Source organism: Leiobunum rupestre, chromosome 9 (assembly GCF_980474605.1).
Source record: "Leiobunum rupestre chromosome 9, qqLeiRupe1.1.hap1, whole genome shotgun sequence".
Classification (NCBI taxonomy): Eukaryota; Metazoa; Arthropoda; class Arachnida; order Opiliones; family Sclerosomatidae; genus Leiobunum; species Leiobunum rupestre.
The window spans coordinates 16,021,298-16,044,435 of record NC_143392.1 but is presented as its reverse complement, the minus strand read 5'-3'; the positions used below and the strand labels follow the sequence as shown (position 1 = coordinate 16,044,435).

Sequence of the window (23,138 nt, the reverse complement as noted above, 5' to 3'; positions counted from 1 at the left end):
TATTTGTTCGGTGAGAAGTAAACTTAAAGGGTGAGCGGCAGAAGAAAACCTAGGTCTTTAAGAAATCTGTTCTATAGTGAGAAATTGATATAATTGTTTCCGAAAATCCACAAGAAATCTAGAGAAATAAAAGGAAATATTTTCGGTAATTCTGGAAATTTAGAAATACAGGAGAAATAAAAGGAAATATTTTCGGTAATTCTGGAAATTTAGAAATACAGGAGAAATAAAAGGAAATATTTTCGGTAATTCTGGAAATTTAGAAATACAGGAGAAATAAAAGGAAATATTTTCGGTAATTCTGGAAATTTAGAAATACAGGAGAAATAAAAGGAAATATTTTCGGTAATTCTGGAAATTTAGAAATACAGGAGAAATAAAAGGAAATATTTTCGGTAATTCTGGAAATTTAGAAATACAGGAGAAATAAAAGGAAATATTTTCGGTAATTCTGGAAATTTAGAAATACAGGAGAAATAAAAGGAAATATTTTCGGTAATTCTGGAAATTTAGAAATACAGGAGAAATAAAAGGAAATATTTTCGGTAATTCTGGAAATTTAGAAATACAGGAGAAATAAAAGGAAATATTTTCGGTAATTCTGGAAATTTAGAAATACAGGAGAAATAAAAGGAAATATTTTCGGTAATTCTGGAAATTTAGAAATACAGGAGAAATAAAAGGAAATATTTTCGGTAATTCTGGAAATTTAGAAATACAGGAGAAATAAAAGGAAATATTTTCGGTAATTCTGGAAATTTAGAAATACAGGAGAAATAAAAGGAAATATTTTCGGTAATTCTGGAAATTTAGAAATACAGGAGAAATAAAAGGAAATATTTTCGGTAATTCTGGAAATTTAGAAATACAGGAGAAATAAAAGGAAATATTTTCGGTAATTCTGGAAATTTAGAAATACAGGAGAAATAAAAGGAAATATTTTCGGTAATTCTGGAAATTTAGAAATACAGGAGAAATAAAAGGAAATATTTTCGGTAATTCTGGAAATTTAGAAATACAGGAGAAATAAAAGGAAATATTTTCGGTAATTCTGGAAATTTAGAAATACAGGAGAAATAAAAGGAAATATTTTCGGTAATTCTGGAAATTTAGAAATACAGGAGAAATAAAAGGAAATATTTTCGGTAATTCTGGAAATTTAGAAATACAGGAGAAATAAAAGGAAATATTTTCGGTAATTCTGGAAATTTAGAAATACAGGAGAAATAAAAGGAAATATTTTCGGTAATTCTGGAAATTTAGAAATACAGGAGAAATAAAAGGAAATATTTTCGGTAATTCTGGAAATTTAGAAATACAGGAGAAATAAAAGGAAATATTTTCGGTAATTCTGGAAATTTAGAAATACAGGAGAAATAAAAGGAAATATTTTCGGTAATTCTGGAAATTTAGAAATACAGGAGAAATAAAAGGAAATATTTTCGGTAATTCTGGAAATTTAGAAATACAGGAGAAATAAAAGGAAATATTTTCGGTAATTCTGGAAATTTAGAAATACAGGAGAAATAAAAGGAAATATTTTCGGTAATTCTGGAAATTTAGAAATACAGGAGAAATAAAAGGAAATATTTTCGGTAATTCTGGAAATTTAGAAATACAGGAGAAATAAAAGGAAATATTTTCGGTAATTCTGGAAATTTAGAAATACAGGAGAAATAAAAGGAAATATTTTCGGTAATTCTGGAAATTTAGAAATACAGGAGAAATAAAAGGAAATATTTTCGGTAATTCTGGAAATTTAGAAATACAGGAGAAATAAAAGGAAATATTTTCGGTAATTCTGGAAATTTAGAAATACAGGAGAAATAAAAGGAAATATTTTCGGTAATTCTGGAAATTTAGAAATACAGGAGAAATAAAAGGAAATATTTTCGGTAATTCTGGAAATTTAGAAATACAGGAGAAATAAAAGGAAATATTTTCGGTAATTCTGGAAATTTAGAAATACAGGAGAAATAAAAGGAAATATTTTCGGTAATTCTGGAAATTTAGAAATACAGGAGAAATAAAAGGAAATATTTTCGGTAATTCTGGAAATTTAGAAATACAGGAGAAATAAAAGGAAATATTTTCGGTAATTCTGGAAATTTAGAAATACAGGAGAAATAAAAGGAAATATTTTCGGTAATTCTGGAAATTTAGAAATACAGGAGAAATAAAAGGAAATATTTTCGGTAATTCTGGAAATTTAGAAATACAGGAGAAATAAAAGGAAATATTTTCGGTAATTCTGGAAATTTAGAAATACAGGAGAAATAAAAGGAAATATTTTCGGTAATTCTGGAAATTTAGAAATACAGGAGAAATAAAAGGAAATATTTTCGGTAATTCTGGAAATTTAGAAATACAGGAGAAATAAAAGGAAATATTTTCGGTAATTCTGGAAATTTAGAAATACAGGAGAAATAAAAGGAAATATTTTCGGTAATTCTGGAAATTTAGAAATACAGGAGAAATAAAAGGAAATATTTTCGGTAATTCTGGAAATTTAGAAATACAGGATAAATATTAGAAATATCGAGAAATACAACGAAACATTAGAAATCTCGAGAAATCAAAAGAAATATTGGAAATAAACGGAAATATTTTCGATATTTCTGGAAATCTTGAGAAATCGAAAGAAATATTGGAAATCTCCAAAAATCGAAAGAAATATTGGAAATTTCGAGAAATCGAAAGAAATATTGGAAATTTCGAGAAATCGAAAGAAATATTGGAAATCTCCAAAAATCGAAAGAAATATTGGAAATCTCGAGAAATCGAAAGCAATATTGGAAATCTCCAAAAATCGAAAGAAATATTGGAAATAAACGGAAATATTTTCGATATTTCTGGAAATCTCGAGAAATCGAAAGAAATATTGGTAATCTCGAGAAATCGAAAGAAATATTGGAAATCTCGAGAAATCTCGAGAAATCGAAAGAAATATTGGAAATTTCGAGAAATCGAAAGAAATATTGGAAATTTCGAGAAATCGAAAGCAATATTGGAAATCTCGAAAAAATTAAAGAATATTGGAAATCTCGAAAAATCTATAGAAATAATGGAAATCTCGAAAAATCTATAGAAATAATGGAAATCTCGAGAAGTAAACGGAAATATTTTTGATATTTCTGGAAATCTAAAAATATTGGGAAATCAGAAATCTGGTGTACAATTTATTTTCGAAGTGTGTGCCCCGTCAGTTTTGACAGTACTTAACTGATGACAAAAGATTTACTTAGTTAACAATAGCATACTTGACTTTTCATAATAATTTTAGATCATTCGTTTAAAAAATATGCTTCGTACCACTGCCTCACCTTTTATTACAGAGGAAACAAATATTCCCACAAAAAGGCCACCAAAGTTACGGACTGATAATACACTACAGACCCACGGGGAATTTATACAGTGAAAGTAACATTTTAGGGCAGGAGTCGTACGTGTCCTGAATATCCTGGATATGTCTGGGATTTCCAATTTGGTGAAAAAGTCGGGGATTTAAGTAATATCGTAAAAAGTCGGGGATTTTCTTAGTCAACAAACTTTGCATCGCGGAGAAAATGAAGCGAGCGCTCATGCCTTGAACCTCATTATGCTCTTATAAAATATAATTCAGTTTGTGATATTTAAAAAATATTGTTTCACATGAAATGATTAAAATTACCAGAATTATTACCAAAAAAGTCATTGATATTGCCAAAAATTAATCTGGATAAGTCAGGGGATTTGAAATCCGAAAATTTTGTACGAACCCTGTAGAGGATTTTGATTGTTCCAGACTGTTTTAGACATTAGCAGACCATAAAACAATTGTTCAACATTTTGAGGTAGCTAAGATTTCGTTTACTTTTAAATTAATTTCTTTAATTGTTGATAGTTCCCAATATAATCTCCTAATCTGAAATTAGAATTTCCGATTTCACAGACGCCGTCACGCGCGAACTCTTTTAATTTCCTGATTCTTCTTTAGGTCGTTGAACGACAAACAATATTTTGCAAATTCAAACCCAATTTTGGAATTTATTCTCTTTCGTATCATTTCAATTTCTAATAAAAAAAACAAGCAACACCCCCATTCTTTCGTAATACGACCATTTAAAATAATATTAAACCGAATTGCCCTATATAACTTTGAATGGAGTAGTATGCTAAAAAATCTTGACAAAAAAACCGAGACGCTAGTCTCTTTACATTATTCCTTCCAAGCGACACCTGGTGCGAATATTCGGCAACACCTTAGGGGTCTATAGCGTAGTAGTAAGAAACGCCATAGGGGTGACAGCCGAAAATTCTAGGCGGGGGGTGCGAGAATGAAGAAGGGTTCTGCCAAGTGGAACGCTATTCTTTGGCGAGACCACGGTTTCGCGGCCCCCTTCCCTCCCCCGCGGCTTTTCGCGGTATTTACACACCCCCACTTCTTCATCATACATGCGCCACTTCCTTCGCGAGACGTTACCCTTGGTTGTTCCTTGCATTTTGCCTTCGTCTGAGTTCAGCTAGAGCCGCGATCACGTCGAATATCTTCTCGTGTTTGTTAAAATATATTTATAATAGGAGCCTCTCGAACATTCTCGAGCTGTTTTTTCGCGTCTACGTTTTATTCAAATCGCCGCCATAGCGGATCATTTCGATAAATTTCGCTTTTACTCTCCGGGCCTCGTTATCGGGTGAAAGTATTTGTGTCCCCCGAGATAATATGGCGTCTTCGAACTGTTCCAAGACAACCTTACTTCCCAGAAATGGTGGTTTCAAATGGTCCCTGTCACCGGTAAGCCTTTGTTATCTTTACTGTTACCTCTATCGTTGAGAAATGTTGTTTGCTAGAGTACGCGAAATACCTGTATTGTTAAGGAAGTACCGGGAATTATCCGCTACGCTACACCTCTCTCGTTTCGATGTACGCGAGGACTTTACCTATCGTGATGTATGGTCGAACTGTCAGTTGGGGATTTACTTTTAATGGATGGCGATGGTTTGGCGTCCTATCGCCCTTGAAGGCGGGTTCTCCAAGTTTTGGTACTTGTTTATCATTTTGGGCTTTTTTTGGGGAGTGAGCCGGTTGCCGAGTCCTGGCTAATGTGACTGTCACGCGTTTGGTATGCTTTTATCGGGACCTTTTTAGGCCTACACCCTCATTTCTTTCGACACGATCCTAGTGCCTCTTCCACCCGTCGCTTTTTAGAACCCCCGCCACTTCATTGTTATCTTGGGAAGAAATGTTTGCATCACGTGCCTTCCAAAACATCCACGTATTTTCTCATTTTCGAGGAATTTTTTACTACCCATAGTTCTATTTTGTAATATTCTTTGGATATTTATTTGACCTTAGTTATCCTTAGATGATTTTCATTGGACCATAGATCTGTTGGTTTATCTTCGCGATATATTTGTAATTTGAACATAGTTCGGTTGGTTAATATTCCTGAGATATTTGCCATAGTTCTGTTATTCAATATTTCCCAGATATTTTTCATCAAATCATAGTTATGTAATTTAATATTCTTTAGATATTTACTAGACAATTTTTCTGTTATTTAATATTCCGTGGATATGTTTAATTAGACTATAGTTCTCCTTTTATTAATATTCCTTGGCAATTTTATTAGACCACGGTTATTTTATTTAATATTCCTTGGCAATTTTTATTAGACCATTTTTCTGTTATTTAATATATCTTAGATATTTTTTGTTCCCACAGGGTTGCCACACGTCAGGGAATTTTAAAATGGGTCTTAAAAGTCGGGAAATTTTAACAATTTGTAAAAAGTCTGGGAATTCAATACCTTGACACTCTTTGAAGGTAATTTACTTTATATCTGAGACAAATTCTATTCTATAATTATAATTTATTTCCTTGAAAGTTTGTCAATTTATTTTTAAACATTTCATAAACCTTTTTACTGAAATATAAGTCCATTTAAATTTATTAACTTCTGATAAAAGTAAAATACAAAATGAATGGTCCGGGAATTTGAATCGGAAAATTTATTAATATTCCTTGGATATTTTTTATTATAGTGTTGTCGTCTAATACGATTTTGAAAACTTGTAACGTCACAGCTGTAGTGTTAATAGTGGCTGCCATGACAGTTACCGTTTTTTATCAATAGGCAAATTACAATGGTGACGTCGCAGGGTTTCAGACGACAACACTCTAGACCATATTTGTAATTTTTTTAATATTCCTTATTTTATTATTAGAGTATGATTTATAAAGGGTAACGTAGTCATAGTATACAATAGACCCATAACAAAAGAGGGGCCGCAGACGAGGCTTAAGTGAGACCTTTGGACGGAACATCCTGTTTGTGACGTTTTGAACCACGTGACCGCCATTGAAATATACAGGCGGAAGTAAGGAAACGGATGTTCCGTCCAAATGCTGAGTTGCCAGGTAAAAATGTTAATTTTTGGCCCCCCAACTTTCAACATGGGTCTATTTTATTAGTCAAAGCACCCGGATTTAAATAGCTCTCTCTCCCCGCCTCTCGCAATGCAATAATCAACAGCTTAGCTTACCGGCGTTCGTCATTACAATTCTTCCGTAAGACCGTAACAATGATGACTAAGAGTACTTGGAATGAATTCCCTCTTTTCGTAATTTGTATTTTCACCCTGGAGGGAAATTTCCTTTACATCTAGTGTTTCACAGTCACTACCGTTTTCATTTCCTTAGATAAGATATTAATCATATCATAAGTAACATAATAACAATAAGTATGTCAACGAACGAGATTTACAACCAAACTGATTTTCATAGTTATTACGTAATCAAGAGGTTTTCTCAGCACAGAGCCCTCTAGTGTCTAAAATACGCGTGACTTCCACTAAGCCGAAATATCTGGTTTCCGATAGATAGGCGGAATATTAGGCTAAAATGATCAAAATTAAAAAAGTTTTTCTCGGCGCCACGAGCTCATGTTTTTTTATCACGCGTGATTCGCACACGGTCTTCGAAACAAAGCCAAAGCCCCTCGCGACTCCAGAACGTGCTCTCCGATATTAGGCTTACATTTTTTTCATAAAGTAGTTATCCAAAATGGTGAGTCGCGAGTCCAAGTCACAGCTTGAAGAGAGTATCAGTTCCGAAAAAAAGGTTCGGTTAGAAAATTAGCATTAAAGCAATAGGAAGTGTCATACTTATTGTTATTATGTTACTTATGATCATATTAAATTGAATTACTATTTTGTAAGTATGAAACTTCAGTGTAGGCACGAACGTTTTCATCGATTTAGATAAGATATGAAATGGCTCGAATTCTTGGCCTTTGAGGTATTGTTTACAATTAACGCTATTGATATGAGAATATGAAATTGTAGTGGACGGTGAATCAACTACATTCCTTAAGAGCTACGTGATACGAGTTCACGCAATCGGAGATGACAATTAAATGAACTTGCTATCTGAATACATGGATGATTGAATCAAGGGCTGGAGTCTTCCTTGTTCTAATTGGGTCCAACCAATTTATACTTATCGAGAATGACGACTATCCGCGAAGCATCATGTTCGAATTCCCCCCCCCCCCCCCGGCACAAGGGGGGAATGAAATACGATACAGGGATTCGCTTCAATGGCTTCGGAAGCGTCAATTTTAAGGAACGAATATTATAGAGAGTTGATTTGATCTAGGAGCAACAAACACAAGGAGAACGCAGCTAGCCTTTAAACACGTTAACGCAGTGTTGTGTACAAATTTCATTGGACGAGCGTCACGAGCCTTTGCGCTGAACGTTTTACGGGCGGGGGGAAGACAATTTCCGAATTTTCCCCTTCCGACGGCAGCATGCGCTAAAGCGTCTAACCAATGAAAATTGTACACAAGAAAATCCACGACTTTTGACGGGTTACGTACTTCTTGTGTGGGGTGTTGTGTTTGTTGCTCCTAAATTGGATTGACTCAAAATAGTCATTATCCTGAAGTAAAATAATAGGCCTTTCTACAAAGTAACATGGGCTTCTGGTTTTGATGTTGCTGCTGCGTCAAAGGTGACGTATCGATGACGTTTTACTACGAAAAGTCCTCGGTATAAGAGTAAGTTCGACTAGGCACCCTGTTTTTAATCATAAACAGAACTGAGCTTTTATGTATTTCGTGCAGTGCTGGGCATTTTCGTCAAAGAGTCGCTCAGCTCACTCACCGCTCGCACTCGCTAGCCTAATATCCGCTCACGCATTTTTGAGTGGTAAAATAGTCTTAGTCAATAGCTATGCCGCAAAATGTCCGTTTTGAAAACGAAAACATTTAAGAGTTGGCCGTTTTCGGTCTATCGAAATCTGGCAGCCTTGCCTGCCTTCCGGCCTGTATCTCCATACCGAAAATGGCCGACGATTACACCACCGAAAATAATTTACTAAACTGATCGGTGGCGTTTTTGACCGTTATTTTGAATTATCGACTAAGACTATCGGCGCTCCTCTCTTTTGCCTCTTTTTTGGGCGGTAAATTAAGCGCTCCTCTCTTTTGCCTTTTTTTTGGGCGGTAAATTAAGCGCTCCTCTCTTTTGCCTCTTTTTTGGGCGGTAAATTAAGCGCTCCTCTCTTTTGCCTTTTTTTGGGCGGTAAATTAAGCGCTCCTCTCTTTTGCCTCTTTTTTGGGCGGTAAATTAAGCGCTCCTCTCTTTTGCCTCTTTTTTGGGCGGTAAATTAAGCGCTCCTCTCTTTTGCCTCTTTTTTGGGCGGTAAATTAAGCGCTCCTCTCTTTTGCCTTTTTTTGGGCGGTAAATTAAGCGCTCCTCTCTTTTGCCTCTTTTTTGGGCGGTAAATTAAGCGCTCCTCTCTTTTGCCTTGTTTTTGGAGCGGTAAAATAAGCGCTCCTCTCTTTTGCCTTTTTTTTGGAGCGGTAAAATAAGCGCTCCTCTCTTTTGCCTTTTTTTTGGGCGGTAAATTAAGCGCTCCTCTCTTTTGCCTCTTTTTTGGGCGGTAAATTAAGCGCTCCTCTCTTTTGCCTCTTTTTTAGGCGGTAAATTAAGCGCTCCTCTCTTTTGCCTCTTTTTTAGGCGGTAAATTAAGCGCTCCTCTCTTTTGCCTTTTTTTGGGCGGTAAATTAAGCGCTCCTCTCTTTTGCCTCTTTTTTGGGCGGTAAATTAAGCGCTCCTCTCTTTTGCCTCTTTTTTGGGCGGTAAATTAAGCGCTCCTCTCTTTTGCCTCTTTTTTGGGCGGTAAATTAAGCGCTCCTCTCTTTTGCCTTTTTTTGGGCGGTAAATTAAGCGCTCCTCTCTTTTGCCTTTTTTTGGGCGGTAAATTAAGCGCTCCTCTCTTTTGCCTCTTTTTTGGGCGGTAAATTAAGCGCTCCTCTCTTTTGCCTTTTTTTTGGGCGGTAAATTAAGCGCTCCTCTCTTTTGCCTCTTTTTTGGGCGGTAAATTAAGCGCTCCTCTCTTTTGCCTTTTTTTGGGCGGTAAATTAAGCGCTCCTCTCTTTTGCCTCTTTTTTGGGCGGTAAATTAAGCGCTCCTCTCTTTTGCCTCTTTTTTGGGCGGTAAATTAAGCGCTCCTCTCTTTTGCCTCTTTTTTGGGCGGTAAATTAAGCGCTCCTCTCTTTTGCCTTTTTTTGGGCGGTAAATTAAGCGCTCCTCTCTTTTGCCTCTTTTTTGGGCGGTAAATTAAGCGCTCCTCTCTTTTGCCTTGTTTTTGGAGCGGTAAAATAAGCGCTCCTCTCTTTTGCCTTTTTTTTGGAGCGGTAAAATAAGCGCTCCTCTCTTTTGCCTTTTTTTTGGGCGGTAAATTAAGCGCTCCTCTCTTTTGCCTCTTTTTTGGGCGGTAAATTAAGCGCTCCTCTCTTTTGCCTCTTTTTTAGGCGGTAAATTAAGCGCTCCTCTCTTTTGCCTCTTTTTTAGGCGGTAAATTAAGCGCTCCTCTCTTTTGCCTTTTTTTGGGCGGTAAATTAAGCGCTCCTCTCTTTTGCCTCTTTTTTGGGCGGTAAATTAAGCGCTCCTCTCTTTTGCCTCTTTTTTGGGCGGTAAATTAAGCGCTCCTCTCTTTTGCCTCTTTTTTGGGCGGTAAATTAAGCGCTCCTCTCTTTTGCCTTTTTTTGGGCGGTAAATTAAGCGCTCCTCTCTTTTGCCTCTTTTTTGGGCGGTAAATTAAGCGCTCCTCTCTTTTGCCTCTTTTTTAGGCGGTAAATTAAGCGCTCCTCTCTTTTGCCTCTTTTTTGGGCGGTAAATTAAGCGCTCCTCTCTTTTGCCTCTTTTTTGGGCGGTAAATTAAGCGCTCCTCTCTTTTGCCTTGTTTTTGGAGCGGTAAAATAAGCGCTCCTCTCTTTTGCCTTGTTTTTGGAGCGGTAAAATAAGCGCTCCTCTCTTTTGCCTTTTTTTTGGGCGGTAAATTAAGCGCTCCTCTCTTTTGCCTTTTTTTTGGGCGGTAAATTAAGCGCTCCTCTCTTTTGCCTTTTTTTTGGGGCGGTAAATTAAGCGCTCCTCTCTTTTGCCTTTTTTTTGGAGCGGTAAAATAAGCGCTCCTCTCTTTTGCCTTGTTTTTGGAGCGGTAAAATAAGCGCTCCTCTCTTTTGCCTTTTTTTTGGAGCGGTAATATAAGCGCTCCTCTCTTTTGCCTTTTTTTTGGGCGGTAAATTAAGCGCTCCTCTCTTTTGCCTTTTTTTGGGGCGGTAAATTAAGCGCTCCTCTCTTTTGCCTTTTTTTGGGGCGGTAAATTAAGCGCTCCTCTCTTTTGCCTTTTTTTTTGGAGCGGTAAAATAAGCGCTCCTCTCTTTTGCCTTGTTTTTGGAGCGGTAAAATAAGCGCTCCTCTCTTTTGCCTTGTTTTTGGAGCGGTAAAATAAGCGCTCCTCTCTTTTGCCTTGTTTTTGGAGCGGTAAAATAAGCGCTCCTCTCCTTTTGCCCTTTTTTTGAGCGGTAAATTAAGCGATACTCTCCTTTCGCCTTTTTTTGAGCCGTAAAATGAACGCTCCTCTTATTTCGCTCTTTGTTGGGCGATAAAATAAGCTATCCTCTCTTTTTACAAAAAAAAACCTTCTGTCGCTCAATTTCGCTCATAATAACAAAAGCGCTCGCAATGAGAGGAGCGGTGCCCATCACAGATTTCGTGACGAATGAGCTACATAAAAACGAGTTGAGCAAACGGAGCTCATTTTATAGAAACGCCTATTCTTGGTCTAACATACGTTTTTGGTAATATTCAATACGTACGTGTGTATAATAAATTTAATTTGGTAATTATAATTTCGTTCCATTGTATTTCGGCTTGAGTGATTTTTTTGCTAACAATTTAGATCTTTTCTCAAGTACGCAATTTCACTTCGTGATCTATAATAAAATAGTTGAATAGTTCGAGGTATTGGTGCACGCACGCGCCTACAAGCCTAATTTATCTTTTTTGGCAAAACTGCAACTCATTTAGTTTTTCATATTTCTGTACTCGCTTTAAAGGTGTATAATCAGGTTTCGCGAATACACTGTCGAGATGGCGGCTGTGGCTCAAAGGGAGGATGGCGTCACGAGAAAGATACGTTTCGCGGAAAGTAGGCGATGTAGCAGGAAATGTAAATTAGTTCCATTTGCTTTCTGCCTCGTGACTTATGTATTATTTAGTTTTCTGTCATTTAGTAATTGCGTATTTTTAGGAGTAAATTGAATATCTCTTTCCATAGAAGTATCTCGCAACTTACAGACTTTTCACTCAAAATCGCGTAAAAAAATCATAATGTTAATAGTCTTAGTCGAGAATTCAAAATAAAGGTGAAAAACGCCGCCGATCAGTTTAAAATATTTGCGGCGGCGTAATCGTCGGCCATTTTCGGTATGGAGATAAGGGCCGGAAGGCAGGCAAGGCTGCCAGATTTAGATAGATCGAAAACAACCAACTCTCTCAAATGTTTTCGTTTTCAAAACGAAAATTTTGCGGCGTAGCTATCGACTAAGACTATTTACGTAGAAAAGCTATCCGGTATCTGTCCAATCGTTAGTCCTTGTAAAATCTTTTAAAACATAGTTTAAAAGACCTTTTTAATGTAGAAGCGGGTGTTATAACGAATGACGGTGGTTGAAGTAACTTCGTCACGGTGTTACTTTAAATTAAATTTTTAAGTTGGAAAATATTTTTACGAAAATACAATTTTTTTTGACAAGCTCTTCAAAGCTCTTACTTCGTATTTAAATTTCACCTAACTCTAATCTAATAATATTTCACATAGATCACTTTATTTAACGGACTATATTTAATAGTGCAAATTCATCATTTTATTTTAAATTAAAATAATTGTTAGTCTAATGTAAAAACCGAGGGGTAAAAGCCCTTGTGGATTCATGATTTGATTTTCTTTGAAAAATAACGTATCTCGACTTGCTTTACTATGGCTCTTTGGTAGCGAAATTTTATTGTAAAGTCAGGGCCCCTAGAGGTCCTATAATTCCTATAAAATCCTGTATTTTCCTAAATTTCGTATATTTTTAGCAAAATCTCGCCACTGTGAAATTGCTAGATTTAGTTATAGGATAAATTCCTATAGGAAGTCATTCTAGTCTATAATTTTGTTCTTGTTAACGTGGTTAAATGAAAATCAAAAATTTATTTAACTAAATATAGATTTGGTTTTATATGCATAAAGTTATTAAATAAAACTACAAATATATAGCCCTATAAAATCCTTCAATTTAAAAAAAAATAAAAATATCAAGTTCTATGCATTTAGAAATATATTTATATTTTCCCTGTAGAAAATTTGAAGATTTGAGGGGCCTTGTTGTAAAGTATGACTTAATATTTTGTTTTAAATATATTTAAATAACTTTTTGGCGTAGCTATTTTGGCACCAAAGCCAAAAATCACGGGAAAACACTTTTTTGTCTGTTTATAGGTCATTCCAAAGTCCCCATATATAATTCAATCCATATTTAGCAATATTTATTTCGGATACGGGACTAATTTAAATTTGGGACGTTTTTTTGTAATCCCTTTTGTTATCGAGAAGCCTCCGAAGTAGTCGGTGCTTTATTTGAGCACCTAGCCTCCCTTTTATAACAATGAGTGGAAATCCCGGTCGGCCGTATTAATGGCGAAGTGGGGGAAACGCGTTTTTTTGTTCGCCGTTGGCCTTCGTCAAGACGTTCACGTTACCTGGACGTGACTCCCCTCTCGCCTCCCACAATCGCGTTTCCTCCGTCAACTTCCGGTGCTTGCTTACTTATCTATTACCTATTTTTATCCACCATTTTTTGAATGGGATATTATTGCGTCCGCTGGCTGACTATATCACCCCTGAGGGGAAATGACTTCTTTTTCTACGCAAATTTACGCCAATTTTTTCCCGTAAAAATTAATGATTTCTTGTTAGGTCCGGTGAAGGAGAGGTGTATGATTATGGTGTTGATGTCTGTCGTATTATGTTACGTTAAAGAATTTTCTTGCTGTATTATATTTTTCATTAAATATAAAAATATATAATAATAATGGTAATGACGATGTTAAAGAAATATTCACTAGCAAATTGAAGTTTTCAATGGAAGGGTAGACTTCCCTGCTTGTCTTTGGTACAAACTCCTCTAAAATATTATATAAATCGTGTTTATAAACTTATCTGATTTGGATTTGAAAGAAATATTATCATTCTTGCTAGAAATCTTATCAAATCTAGACTCAATTGCAGGGTAAAAAAGGCAAATATCTGGTAAATTTTGGGGGGAAAATACAAGCGCGGATTTCCGGTAAATCGGTTACTCGAATTTCGCCTATTTTCTGTTGAATGGTTCCTTCGCGTGTTAAGAAATGTCTATTGTGTAAATTTCAAAGTGGTCAATAAATATTTATTGTAGATTATTATTTTTAAGCTTCATTATAGCGTATTTTTGGTATTATGATCCTAAGCAACCATCAAATCGCACGTTTATGTACGTCAACTTGGTAATCTCGGCATTACCCGTTCTATACTTACCCTGGACTCGCAATATTGGCCGATATTAGAAAAATATTTTAAGAAAAACATTAATCAATAAGAAAATTCTCGATTAACTAAATATTGTTCAAATTTTATTTGGTTGCCGCTAGATCATACCTTTTTTAGACAGGGAGTTACGAGTGTAAATAAATAAAAAACCACGATATTCGATTTGTGATAGAAAATGTGTATCACGTAAAATGAAAAGAAACGTAGGTTTGTAATAACGGCTGACGAAGGACCGCGGTCCGAAAGCTACCGAAAATAAATTTTATTTTATTTTAATTGGCCTCCATGCAGTAGCAGAACTTTTATTAAATTTTACATTAAAACATATTCGGATATGCTCTTGCAAACTTTTTTCATGAAAAATCAGGGTTGGCATATAACCAGCCATACCGGATTTAGCCACCTGGTTAAAGGCGGTTATAGCCACTTGAAAAAATCCAGATTTTTGTGGCTTTTTTAAAGAAAAATTACAATATTAATATTTTAGTAAATTAATAGTTTTTATTTAAAAATTTAGTTTATTTTTTGTTTCATATTTAGAAACCGGTTTACTTTGGCCAGTTTTTCGGTCGGTTTAAAGTTCGAAAGTTCGCTGCCTCGCTTCTGTCACAAAAACTAGGGGGAATTTCCCGAGGAAATCAAAAGAATTCAGTTATTTTATATAGTTATTTCGCTTTATTTGTTTAGTTTCTTATTTACGACAATAACTGCAGACAATTTCTACTTACATAAGTAAAAGGTAATGTTAATATTTTAGCCGATTATAACCGATAAAAACCGGTTATAGCCAATTAAAACCACTGGTCTGGATTTTATCAAAAAAAGCCGGCTTTTTTCAACCCTGTGAAAAATTAGAATAAAATGGTATAACAATATACTGAACCGTCTTTTACAATGATTTTATCATATGCACTATTGTTAGGATAGATAATTTTGTGAATATCGGCCGATATATCGGATGATAGTATCGCCTACATTATCGGCTGTACCCATATAATTAATCCAAGCTGCAAATGACAAGGAGACATCCCGAGGTGTTTCCCCGATATTGTTCAAATACGGGGGTTAATCAGACCTTCATGTAGTTTGAAAGCTCCTAAAGGGAAAAGTTTCAATGGCCATTTGTTTTGCCATGCCAACCAAAAATGTTTATTACAACTAAAATTTTACCTTTCTCTACGTAACAAAATAAGCTTTTATAAATGAATACATATCGAGGGGTCGGACATTTACCAAAATCCCGTTCACTTAGTTAAAAGATTTTGCGATTTTAGACAATCTCTATGGTAAATTAACCAGGGTTGGCAAGTTTTAAACAAAAGGTTTAAAACAAGTGTTTAAAACACGTTTAAAACAATTATTTTAAACAAACACCAATTTGTTTTAAACGTTTTAAACTATCTGTTTTAAACATGTTTTTTATAAGGTAAATTTTCATTGTTTTTTGTAAGATTTTCGTTATTCAATATGAGGGAAAAGGTAGAAAAAACCATTCCAAGGCTCTAAGAAATGTAAATTGTATTTATAACGGGTAGTTTGATTTAAAGATTCTCTGAAAAGAGCGACTGAAAAGGCTCGATATGATTTCATAAATTTCCTACCAGTGCAAAAATCCTACGAGCGCATTGAATTTTGTCTTTTTGTTTAAATAGAATTTATATAGCTGCCAATATACATCTATTTGGGACACTACCTATGCACGAGATAAAAGTAGGGTTGCTGTTTAGTCGGATTGTGCCGGGTTTTAAGTAACAAGAAGCACGGCCGGTCTGGACAGATCGGGCTAAAACCGACTAGGCGGCACTCCAAGATAAAAATCAAGGGATTTCGGTCCCCTTTCTCGATTTTTTAGAAATTTTATGACGTGATGGAAGTTTTAAGATTATAGAGGTACCTAAAATCTTATTTTATGTAACATTGTTTATTTGTGATGATTTATGACTGCAGACGTGCACATTTCAATAAACCAAAACTAAAAACAATGGGTGGATATTTTCCCTTTTCTTAGTTCTATGCGACCAAAAATTCCAGGATGATAGCTATATTAAAAACCCTACTACGGGTTAGGTAGTATTTGCATGGGGCATCGAAAACCCTAAGGCCGTCAATGGTTGGTCAACAACGCTTAGCGAAATTCTTGGCTCGTTTAAATAAGCGTGTACTCATTGGTTCTTCTCCCTGTGAGTTTATTTATAATACCATAAGTGGCATAATTACCCTAAGTGTGCCAATAGGAGCCTTTCCCACAGAAAATCTTCAATTTGAGCTTGTTCTAAACAGACCAAAGAACCGTAGGACTCGCGAATTCCGTTCAAGTACTCTATATGGTATTTTTAATGCTCGCGCCGCAGACGCCGCTTCGCAAACACATTACGTAAATTTCGTCACTGGAAAAATGACGTCATTTACGTCAATTTCGTTAAACAAGGTATCATGGAAAAATTCATCTTATTGACACACTTAGGGTAATTATGCCACTTATGATAATACGTTTAATGATACGTAATATTACTTTAAATGAGTTTACTCGTGATTCATAAGTATAATGATTAGTTTAAAACGTGTTTTAAACATAGTTTTTTATTGTTTATTATGTGTTTTTTATTGTTCGCTTTAAAAACAGTTTAAAACAATGAATCTTGTTTAAAACAATAAAAAACATTGTTTTTGTTCTTTTTAAAAAAAACAAGGATTTTGCCAACCCTGAAATTAACATTGAAATCCCAAAATCACTTCAAACATTAATGATAAAATCGTCAAAATCTCTACGAAATCCCGTACAAAATAATGGCAAATGTCCGACCCCTCGATACATATACAAGAAAAAATTTTACCTCATATTATCATTTTCCTCTTCCATCCTACTTCAATTAACTTCTGAAGTTATTTAACTTATTTTGTTTTGTTACAGCCCTCAACGAAAGCGGTATTATATATCGATACGAAAAAACGTCTCTGCGCATGAGCGAACGATATCGTTTATCAGCCAATAGTGTGTTTCTTTCCCAGAATGCTTTGCGAACATCCCCGGGAACCGTTGAAAATTTTCAAACCAATTTATTTTACGGTGTATTTGTGATAAATATACAATTTTCGAAAATTGCCGTCCAATATTTATATACCATGATTTAGTAAAATAATCCCAAATCCGACAGTTGGGTGGCAGAACCAAATGCCAACTATACGCGACTTCTTGTTTCTAATAATATGATAATGACGTGAGCAGTGGGTGCGGGGAAGGTCTGATCAGAGGCCTCGCTTTTAATACGGGATACATTCGGGAAAGACTTTTTTTTCCTGGAACAGAGCGAAAAGCTGTAGCTGGGGGCAACTTTGATATTTCGGCTGGTGTGGACCATAACCCATCTCCTTACAACGAGACGGGGGGGGGGGATTACCGGTATCGGCAGTTCCGGTTCCAGAATTCACACGTCAGCGATTGAGAGCCGCGCCGGACCAGGACCAAACGATGAGACCTGGCTATAGCAGGTCTCTCGTGGGAATTTCGAACCCCCCATAAGACGTAATTTTCTTCGTATTTGCTTCTATAACGTAATGTTTTCTACGAAATGGTAATTTCTTACGGCGACGGCCTTGCTTCAATGGAATTCCGTGGGACGTTTTTTACGGTTATCTTACCCGCATTATATTTGCGGATTGCCAAATAACGCGCGCGTATTCTCGTAGTGTGATAAATACTAGTAAATATATCCAGAAGTAAATGAACCGAAGTTTTCAGACTGCTATGCTCCCCATGTTGGCGTTTTCCTTATGAAGTTAAAATTTTACCTCGAATTTGAAATTTAGCGCGCTCCTAGGCCGAAAAAAATACCCTTTTTGGTTTTTATAGAGTGTTGCCGTCTGATACGATTTTGAAAACTTGTAACGTCACAGCTGTAGTGGCCGCCATGACAGTTACCGTTTTTTATCAATAGGCAAATTACAATGGTGACGTCGCAGGGTTTCAGACGACAACACTCTATGAAACCATTACGTCAAAAGACGGGGATGGAAATAAGCTTTTATTTGACTCGATTTTCTCATCATTTTCATAAGGAGCTCCGATTCTGAGCGCTATTCCAATAACTGCGGTTCATTTACTTCTGATATACCGTAATGGTAATATTTATTTCGCAAAAAACTTGACTAAGATATGAACACATTTGTCAGTCGATATACGAAGCCATCTGCATATTTGTATTGTTACGGAGTAGTTTAGTCACTTTAGTGACAAACACTATTCAATAAGCTATACTTACGTGAAACGTAGGTACTCGCAAATATTTTGTACCCATGATTCTGATTTTTAAAAACATTTTTAAAATTTATCGCAAATATTTCTGATTCATCACGATTTTCGGTATTTTACAGCGATTCCATTAGAGTTAATTCCCCTAATTATCTACAGGGTTGGATTTTTAAAAAAAAATCAATGATTTAAATCACACAATGTATTTTAATGTAGCAGGGTTCGTACACTACCTGGAAAAGCCAGGGAATTTGAAAATGTTTCCAAAAGGTCAGGGAATAGCCAGGGTATTTTAAAAATGGTCCAAAAAAGTAAGGGAATTTTAAAAAGACCCCAAAAAAATGCGGCAAATAAATTTTTGAAAGATGTCTAAAAAATATTTTACCTCAAAACATTAATTCTACAAAAATGGTCAGGGAAAACCTGGAAATGTCAGGGAATTTAATTTCGGAAATTTTGTACGAACCCTGTGTAGGAAACAAAAGAAAATCTGAGAACTAAAATATTAAATATCCGTTAATTATAGAGCCATAAATTGTATAAAATCAAAAAAATCGATTGATTTGATTTTTATTAAAAAAATTAAAAAGTGGTAACCTTGATTACCTATGATTTGTAAAAGCTGATTACTTAATATACTACCCTCGCTACAAAAATTATTGTAAATTTTATTTTGGGAAATAAACACGTAAAATTTTCTATTGGATAAATAAACACTTAAACACGTAGAAAATTTTTAAATTTCACCCATTTTACCATTAAACTTTTCCCCTTCTTTCGACTAACGAATCAGGGGCCTATGTCAAAAAAATCATATTTTGAGATAATTCCAGAAAAAATGTATCAAAACTGCACGACGGATTTTGATATGGCCTCAAATTAATCCCATTCAAATCCGGTTCTAAATTAGCTTTAAATCTTTCGCGTATAAGTCACTCTTCCTCGCGCCTAATTCTCGATAATTAATTAGATATTGAAGATTAAAAAACTCATATCTTTGGAATGACCCGTTTTCAATCGTCCAATCCTGCAGACGGAGATAAAGATCGAGTCGTCCTTTTCGGCGTTGAATAAAAGCTGTTTTTACTTCCTTTTACTTTTGAACCGCGTGTTTGTCGGTACCGATAAATTTTCCTCAATAGTTAAAAAGAAATTATTAAATTTTCTTTTGTTTCCCTGTAAAATTCTATTTTTAAATTCTCGCGGGAGGTCCAGTCAAGTTTTTATTTGACAATAAAAATCCACTTAAAATAGATAAGAAACGGCTTTAGATAGGGAAGACCGGTTATCGGCTTCTTTAGAGGATATATTTTCTCTCGCGTTTTGTTTGGGTTTTTAGAGATGGAAATTAGCAGGTTCTATGGGTTCGCTACCAGCCTTGGCAGTGGCCCATTTAAAATGGAGAGCCTCTTCTATTTGCCTTTATTCAATTTTGGAGACTTGTTTGTCGGGGTACTCGTAGCTACCCTCCCCGTCTGTGACCTTGGCAGGGTTGCCACTTTTTTTTTATTTTAATAATTTTTAATAAAATCAATCGATGATTTTTTTTTATCTTATTGGTTTAAGGGGTTTTCCCTCGAGATCTTCGGTTTCCCATTCCATAAATACTTGTTGGGGTTAACGGTAAAAGTTAGTGTAGGGAGCTGTTGACTAAGGTGGCGTGTTGCCACCCTCCTACGCAATGTAACCCGGCTACCTGAATTAAAGGCTTTAAAAGTCGCTCGTTGACTTAGGCCTAAGGTGATACCTTGGGTATTACTTATTAGCCTAGCTTATTATTTTTTATTACTATTATTATTGATTTTTATACAATTAATGACCCTTTTACTGTATAATTAAGGGATATTTTATTTTTACTAGTTAGCAATTCTTGAATTAAATGAAATCTTAATTGAACTTAATTACTGTATTTCAGTGTTTTAAGAAACTATTTTTGTAATTTTTTATTCCTACATTAAAATACATTGTATGATTTAAACAATATTTTTTTAAATCACATTATTTAAATCTTGATTTTAATCAAATTGATTTAAATCAGCCAACCTTTTGTTTTGGTCTGATTTTTATAATTTAAATTGAATTTATTCCAAATCGAAAAATAGTCTGCTCACACGCGTTACGACTATACGGGATTTACGAGAGCATTTCTGTGGGCGCCGTCATAAGATGTCGGCACGCCTTTTTCATTGGCTGACATTCCTTGTCGGTGCATCGAAGCCGGTAGCTTCCACAGCACTATCCTCCAAAAAGGGGGGGGTTACCTCGTAAATCGCGTATTGTTTTAACGTAACTACGCTATGTGAAATTAGGTGATACACCATACCATAAGTGTATAATATTTAACATAAGTGTGACATGCTAAACGTTATTGTGAGCTATTCCCAAGACAGACTTCATTACGGGCTTCGTCGCCGTTTTGCGCCCTTCGCTCCAGCGTCACACGTAGCCTCTGACAGCGCCTCGCTAGGGGGAGATTTTCTTATGGTGATGACGTCACTCCGTTACTAGCTCTCAGTAAAATATTCCCCAAAGTGACAAACTTATGGGACAATGTTATAGACTTATGACCATACGGATTTTGGAAATGATAGGAACCGGGCTGGAGCTCTTGAGCCATGAACAAAAAATTAATGGTAAATTTTTTTAATTGGAAAATGGAGTATAACTTAAATCTGAAAACAGTTAAAGCATTTCCCAAATAAGGAAATAACAACCCTTGTAATCAATTAAGAGAGAAAAAAATCATTTTTCAATACTGATAATAAACCCACTCTTTATAGCAATACCCACATACACGGCGTGGTTCTAAACTAAACCCCTTGTTAAAAAAGACTTCTTGTTTACTGATAAATCGTTTTATCAGATATATCTATTTTCAACACGCCATATTTTTCTTTCCTGGTAACCTGTAAAACATGTAAAAAATAACAACTTAATAAGGGCCATTAAAAATTTTAATTTTCTTCTCACCGCCAGGGGGAGGGGGAGGGGGGTTTGAACCAGGTAAGGGGGTGGAGGGTATCTCTTGGTGATGTAGACAAGTGGACTAGGTCAGTGGGGCGGCGAAATCTCTTCGGTTTTACCCGTTGAAGCGAGACCAGGGGATTGCTTTCATCGCCGACTGCCAGAAGAGTAGTGGCGTGGTCCGGTGGTGCATCTCTTACATTTAGACGCGATTTAATTTTTATTATTATTACTTGTTTGAGGAAATAACGAATTTAACGGATTACCGTTTCGTGTTTGGCTGGTGTTGGATGTGGGTGTTGCAATTTGGGAATCGCTGAACCGTTTCGTTAAGATCGTTTTTGGAGGACGATATGATGTACTCGTCCATCTTGGTAATTAAACAGGTAAGGGCGTATCGTTGGGACGAATTTCGCAATTAAGGTAGCAACGCTAATTTGTTTTGGTGCGTGACCAAATATTATTGAATGAGCTATTTATTTTCAAGGCTGCTGATTACGTTTTCTAGCTATACCGGAACTGGCTTTTACTAGCGTATTGTTGGGATTAATTTGCATAAATTTACCTTTACAATTTTCACGCGAATTACTATGACTAATTTAATTTTAAATAAAAATTTGCAAATGGTTTTCTGGCGCGTGGCGTAGGGTTAATTTACATATTATTGATTTATTATAAGAACAAATATTTGTTAAAAGTAACTAATGAAATGTTTGGAAATTTTCCATATAATTTTGAATCATGCGTATAATAAAAAAACTTTTAATAGAAATGGTATTCAGTCAGGGCCTATTTTCAATAAATCGTTTTTTAAATAAAATTTTATAGTTTTAAGGGCAGTTTACAGAATGCTCAAAACATTTACTATTTAGTAGAAAGTTAATTTTGGCATCCCATATTTAAAGAAATCTTTAGTATTTTGGAAAATTCCGTTTTAACAATTATCATTATGTGGTTTATATTAACAAATTTTGATTAGTATCTAACTCCTATTTATTTAAAATTTTCCCTATAATTTTGTCAGGGTTCGTACAAAAGTTCCGGAATTAAATTCCGTGACATTTCCAGGTTTTCCCTGATCAAATTGCCAAGTTTTGTCTGACCATTTTTGTAGAATAAATGAATGATTTGAGATAAAAATCTTCATTTTATTTCAAAAATTTATTTGCCGGATTTTTTTGGGGTCATTTTAAAACTCAATTACTTTTTGGAACCATTTTCAAATTCCTTGACTTTTCCCTGACATTTCGGAATAATTTTCAAATTGTCAGACTTTTCCCTGACCTTTTCGAAACATTTTCAAATTACCAGACATTTTCAGGTAGTGTACGAACCCTGTTTAATTAATTAAATAATTATTTCCAAGCCCCGTATTATTTCAGTAAAAATCTCTAATTAAGACCTTAATTTCTGTACGACCGTTGCCCCCCAATTAACAAAACAAATCTATCATGATAAATCTGTGTCGTTTTCCCCCGCCAGAAATTAGTTGGTGCTTCTGTGGAAAATAATAGCGCGATAAAGCCAATAATTAATCCGTGTGAACGACAGAGAGAGATGGGAACGATAAACCAGCGTGAGACCTACATCTGTAATCCTCCGTGAGATCAGATTCTCGCCTCCCCAAACAAAACTAATAATAGTGCTTGTTCGCTGGCCTTTTTACAGAAGCCAGAGAGACGCCATTTCGCGTGTAATAGACCATTTCTCCTCGCTACACTTAACTCTTTTAAGACAATTTCATGGTCAAGAGACTTCTTTCGACCAAGATCCTGCGTGCCGTTCTTTCTTCTGTAGGACACTATCTTAAACATCTCTCCTTTACCTCCCCCTCCCCCCTTGTCGTAACAAACTGTTCTAATCTCGCAACGTGTGACAATCGGCTAATTAACGCGAGACCTTGGTGGGACAGGTGGCCGCTTATTAGAGTCGTAGGTGCGTTTTGAAATGAACTTTATTAAGTTTTAGAAAAACAATGTTCTCTTGTTGTTTTCGACCCGAATATCGAACTGTTATTATGAG

At 35.5% G+C, this 23,138-nt stretch overlaps 1 protein-coding gene across 3 annotated transcripts in view; it reads left to right on the top strand.

The window, feature by feature from the left end:
• Rhp (GTP-Rho-binding protein rhophilin) overlaps positions 1-23,138 on the top strand; it is a 45,508-nt gene that overhangs the window by 3,691 nt on the left and 18,679 nt on the right. Inside the window, exon 1 of one of the 3 annotated variants that reach the window (XM_090158332.1) lies at positions 4,468-4,774. The exons of 1 other annotated variant lie outside the window; for it this stretch is intronic. In XM_090158332.1, the coding sequence (XP_090014458.1) occupies positions 4,703-4,774 (72 nt within the window). In that variant the 5' untranslated portion in view covers positions 4,468-4,702. Of the gene's footprint in view, positions 1-4,467; positions 4,775-21,469; positions 21,503-23,138 lie in introns of those variants that run through there. One more of the 3 variants, XM_090158333.1, reaches the window with a different exon arrangement.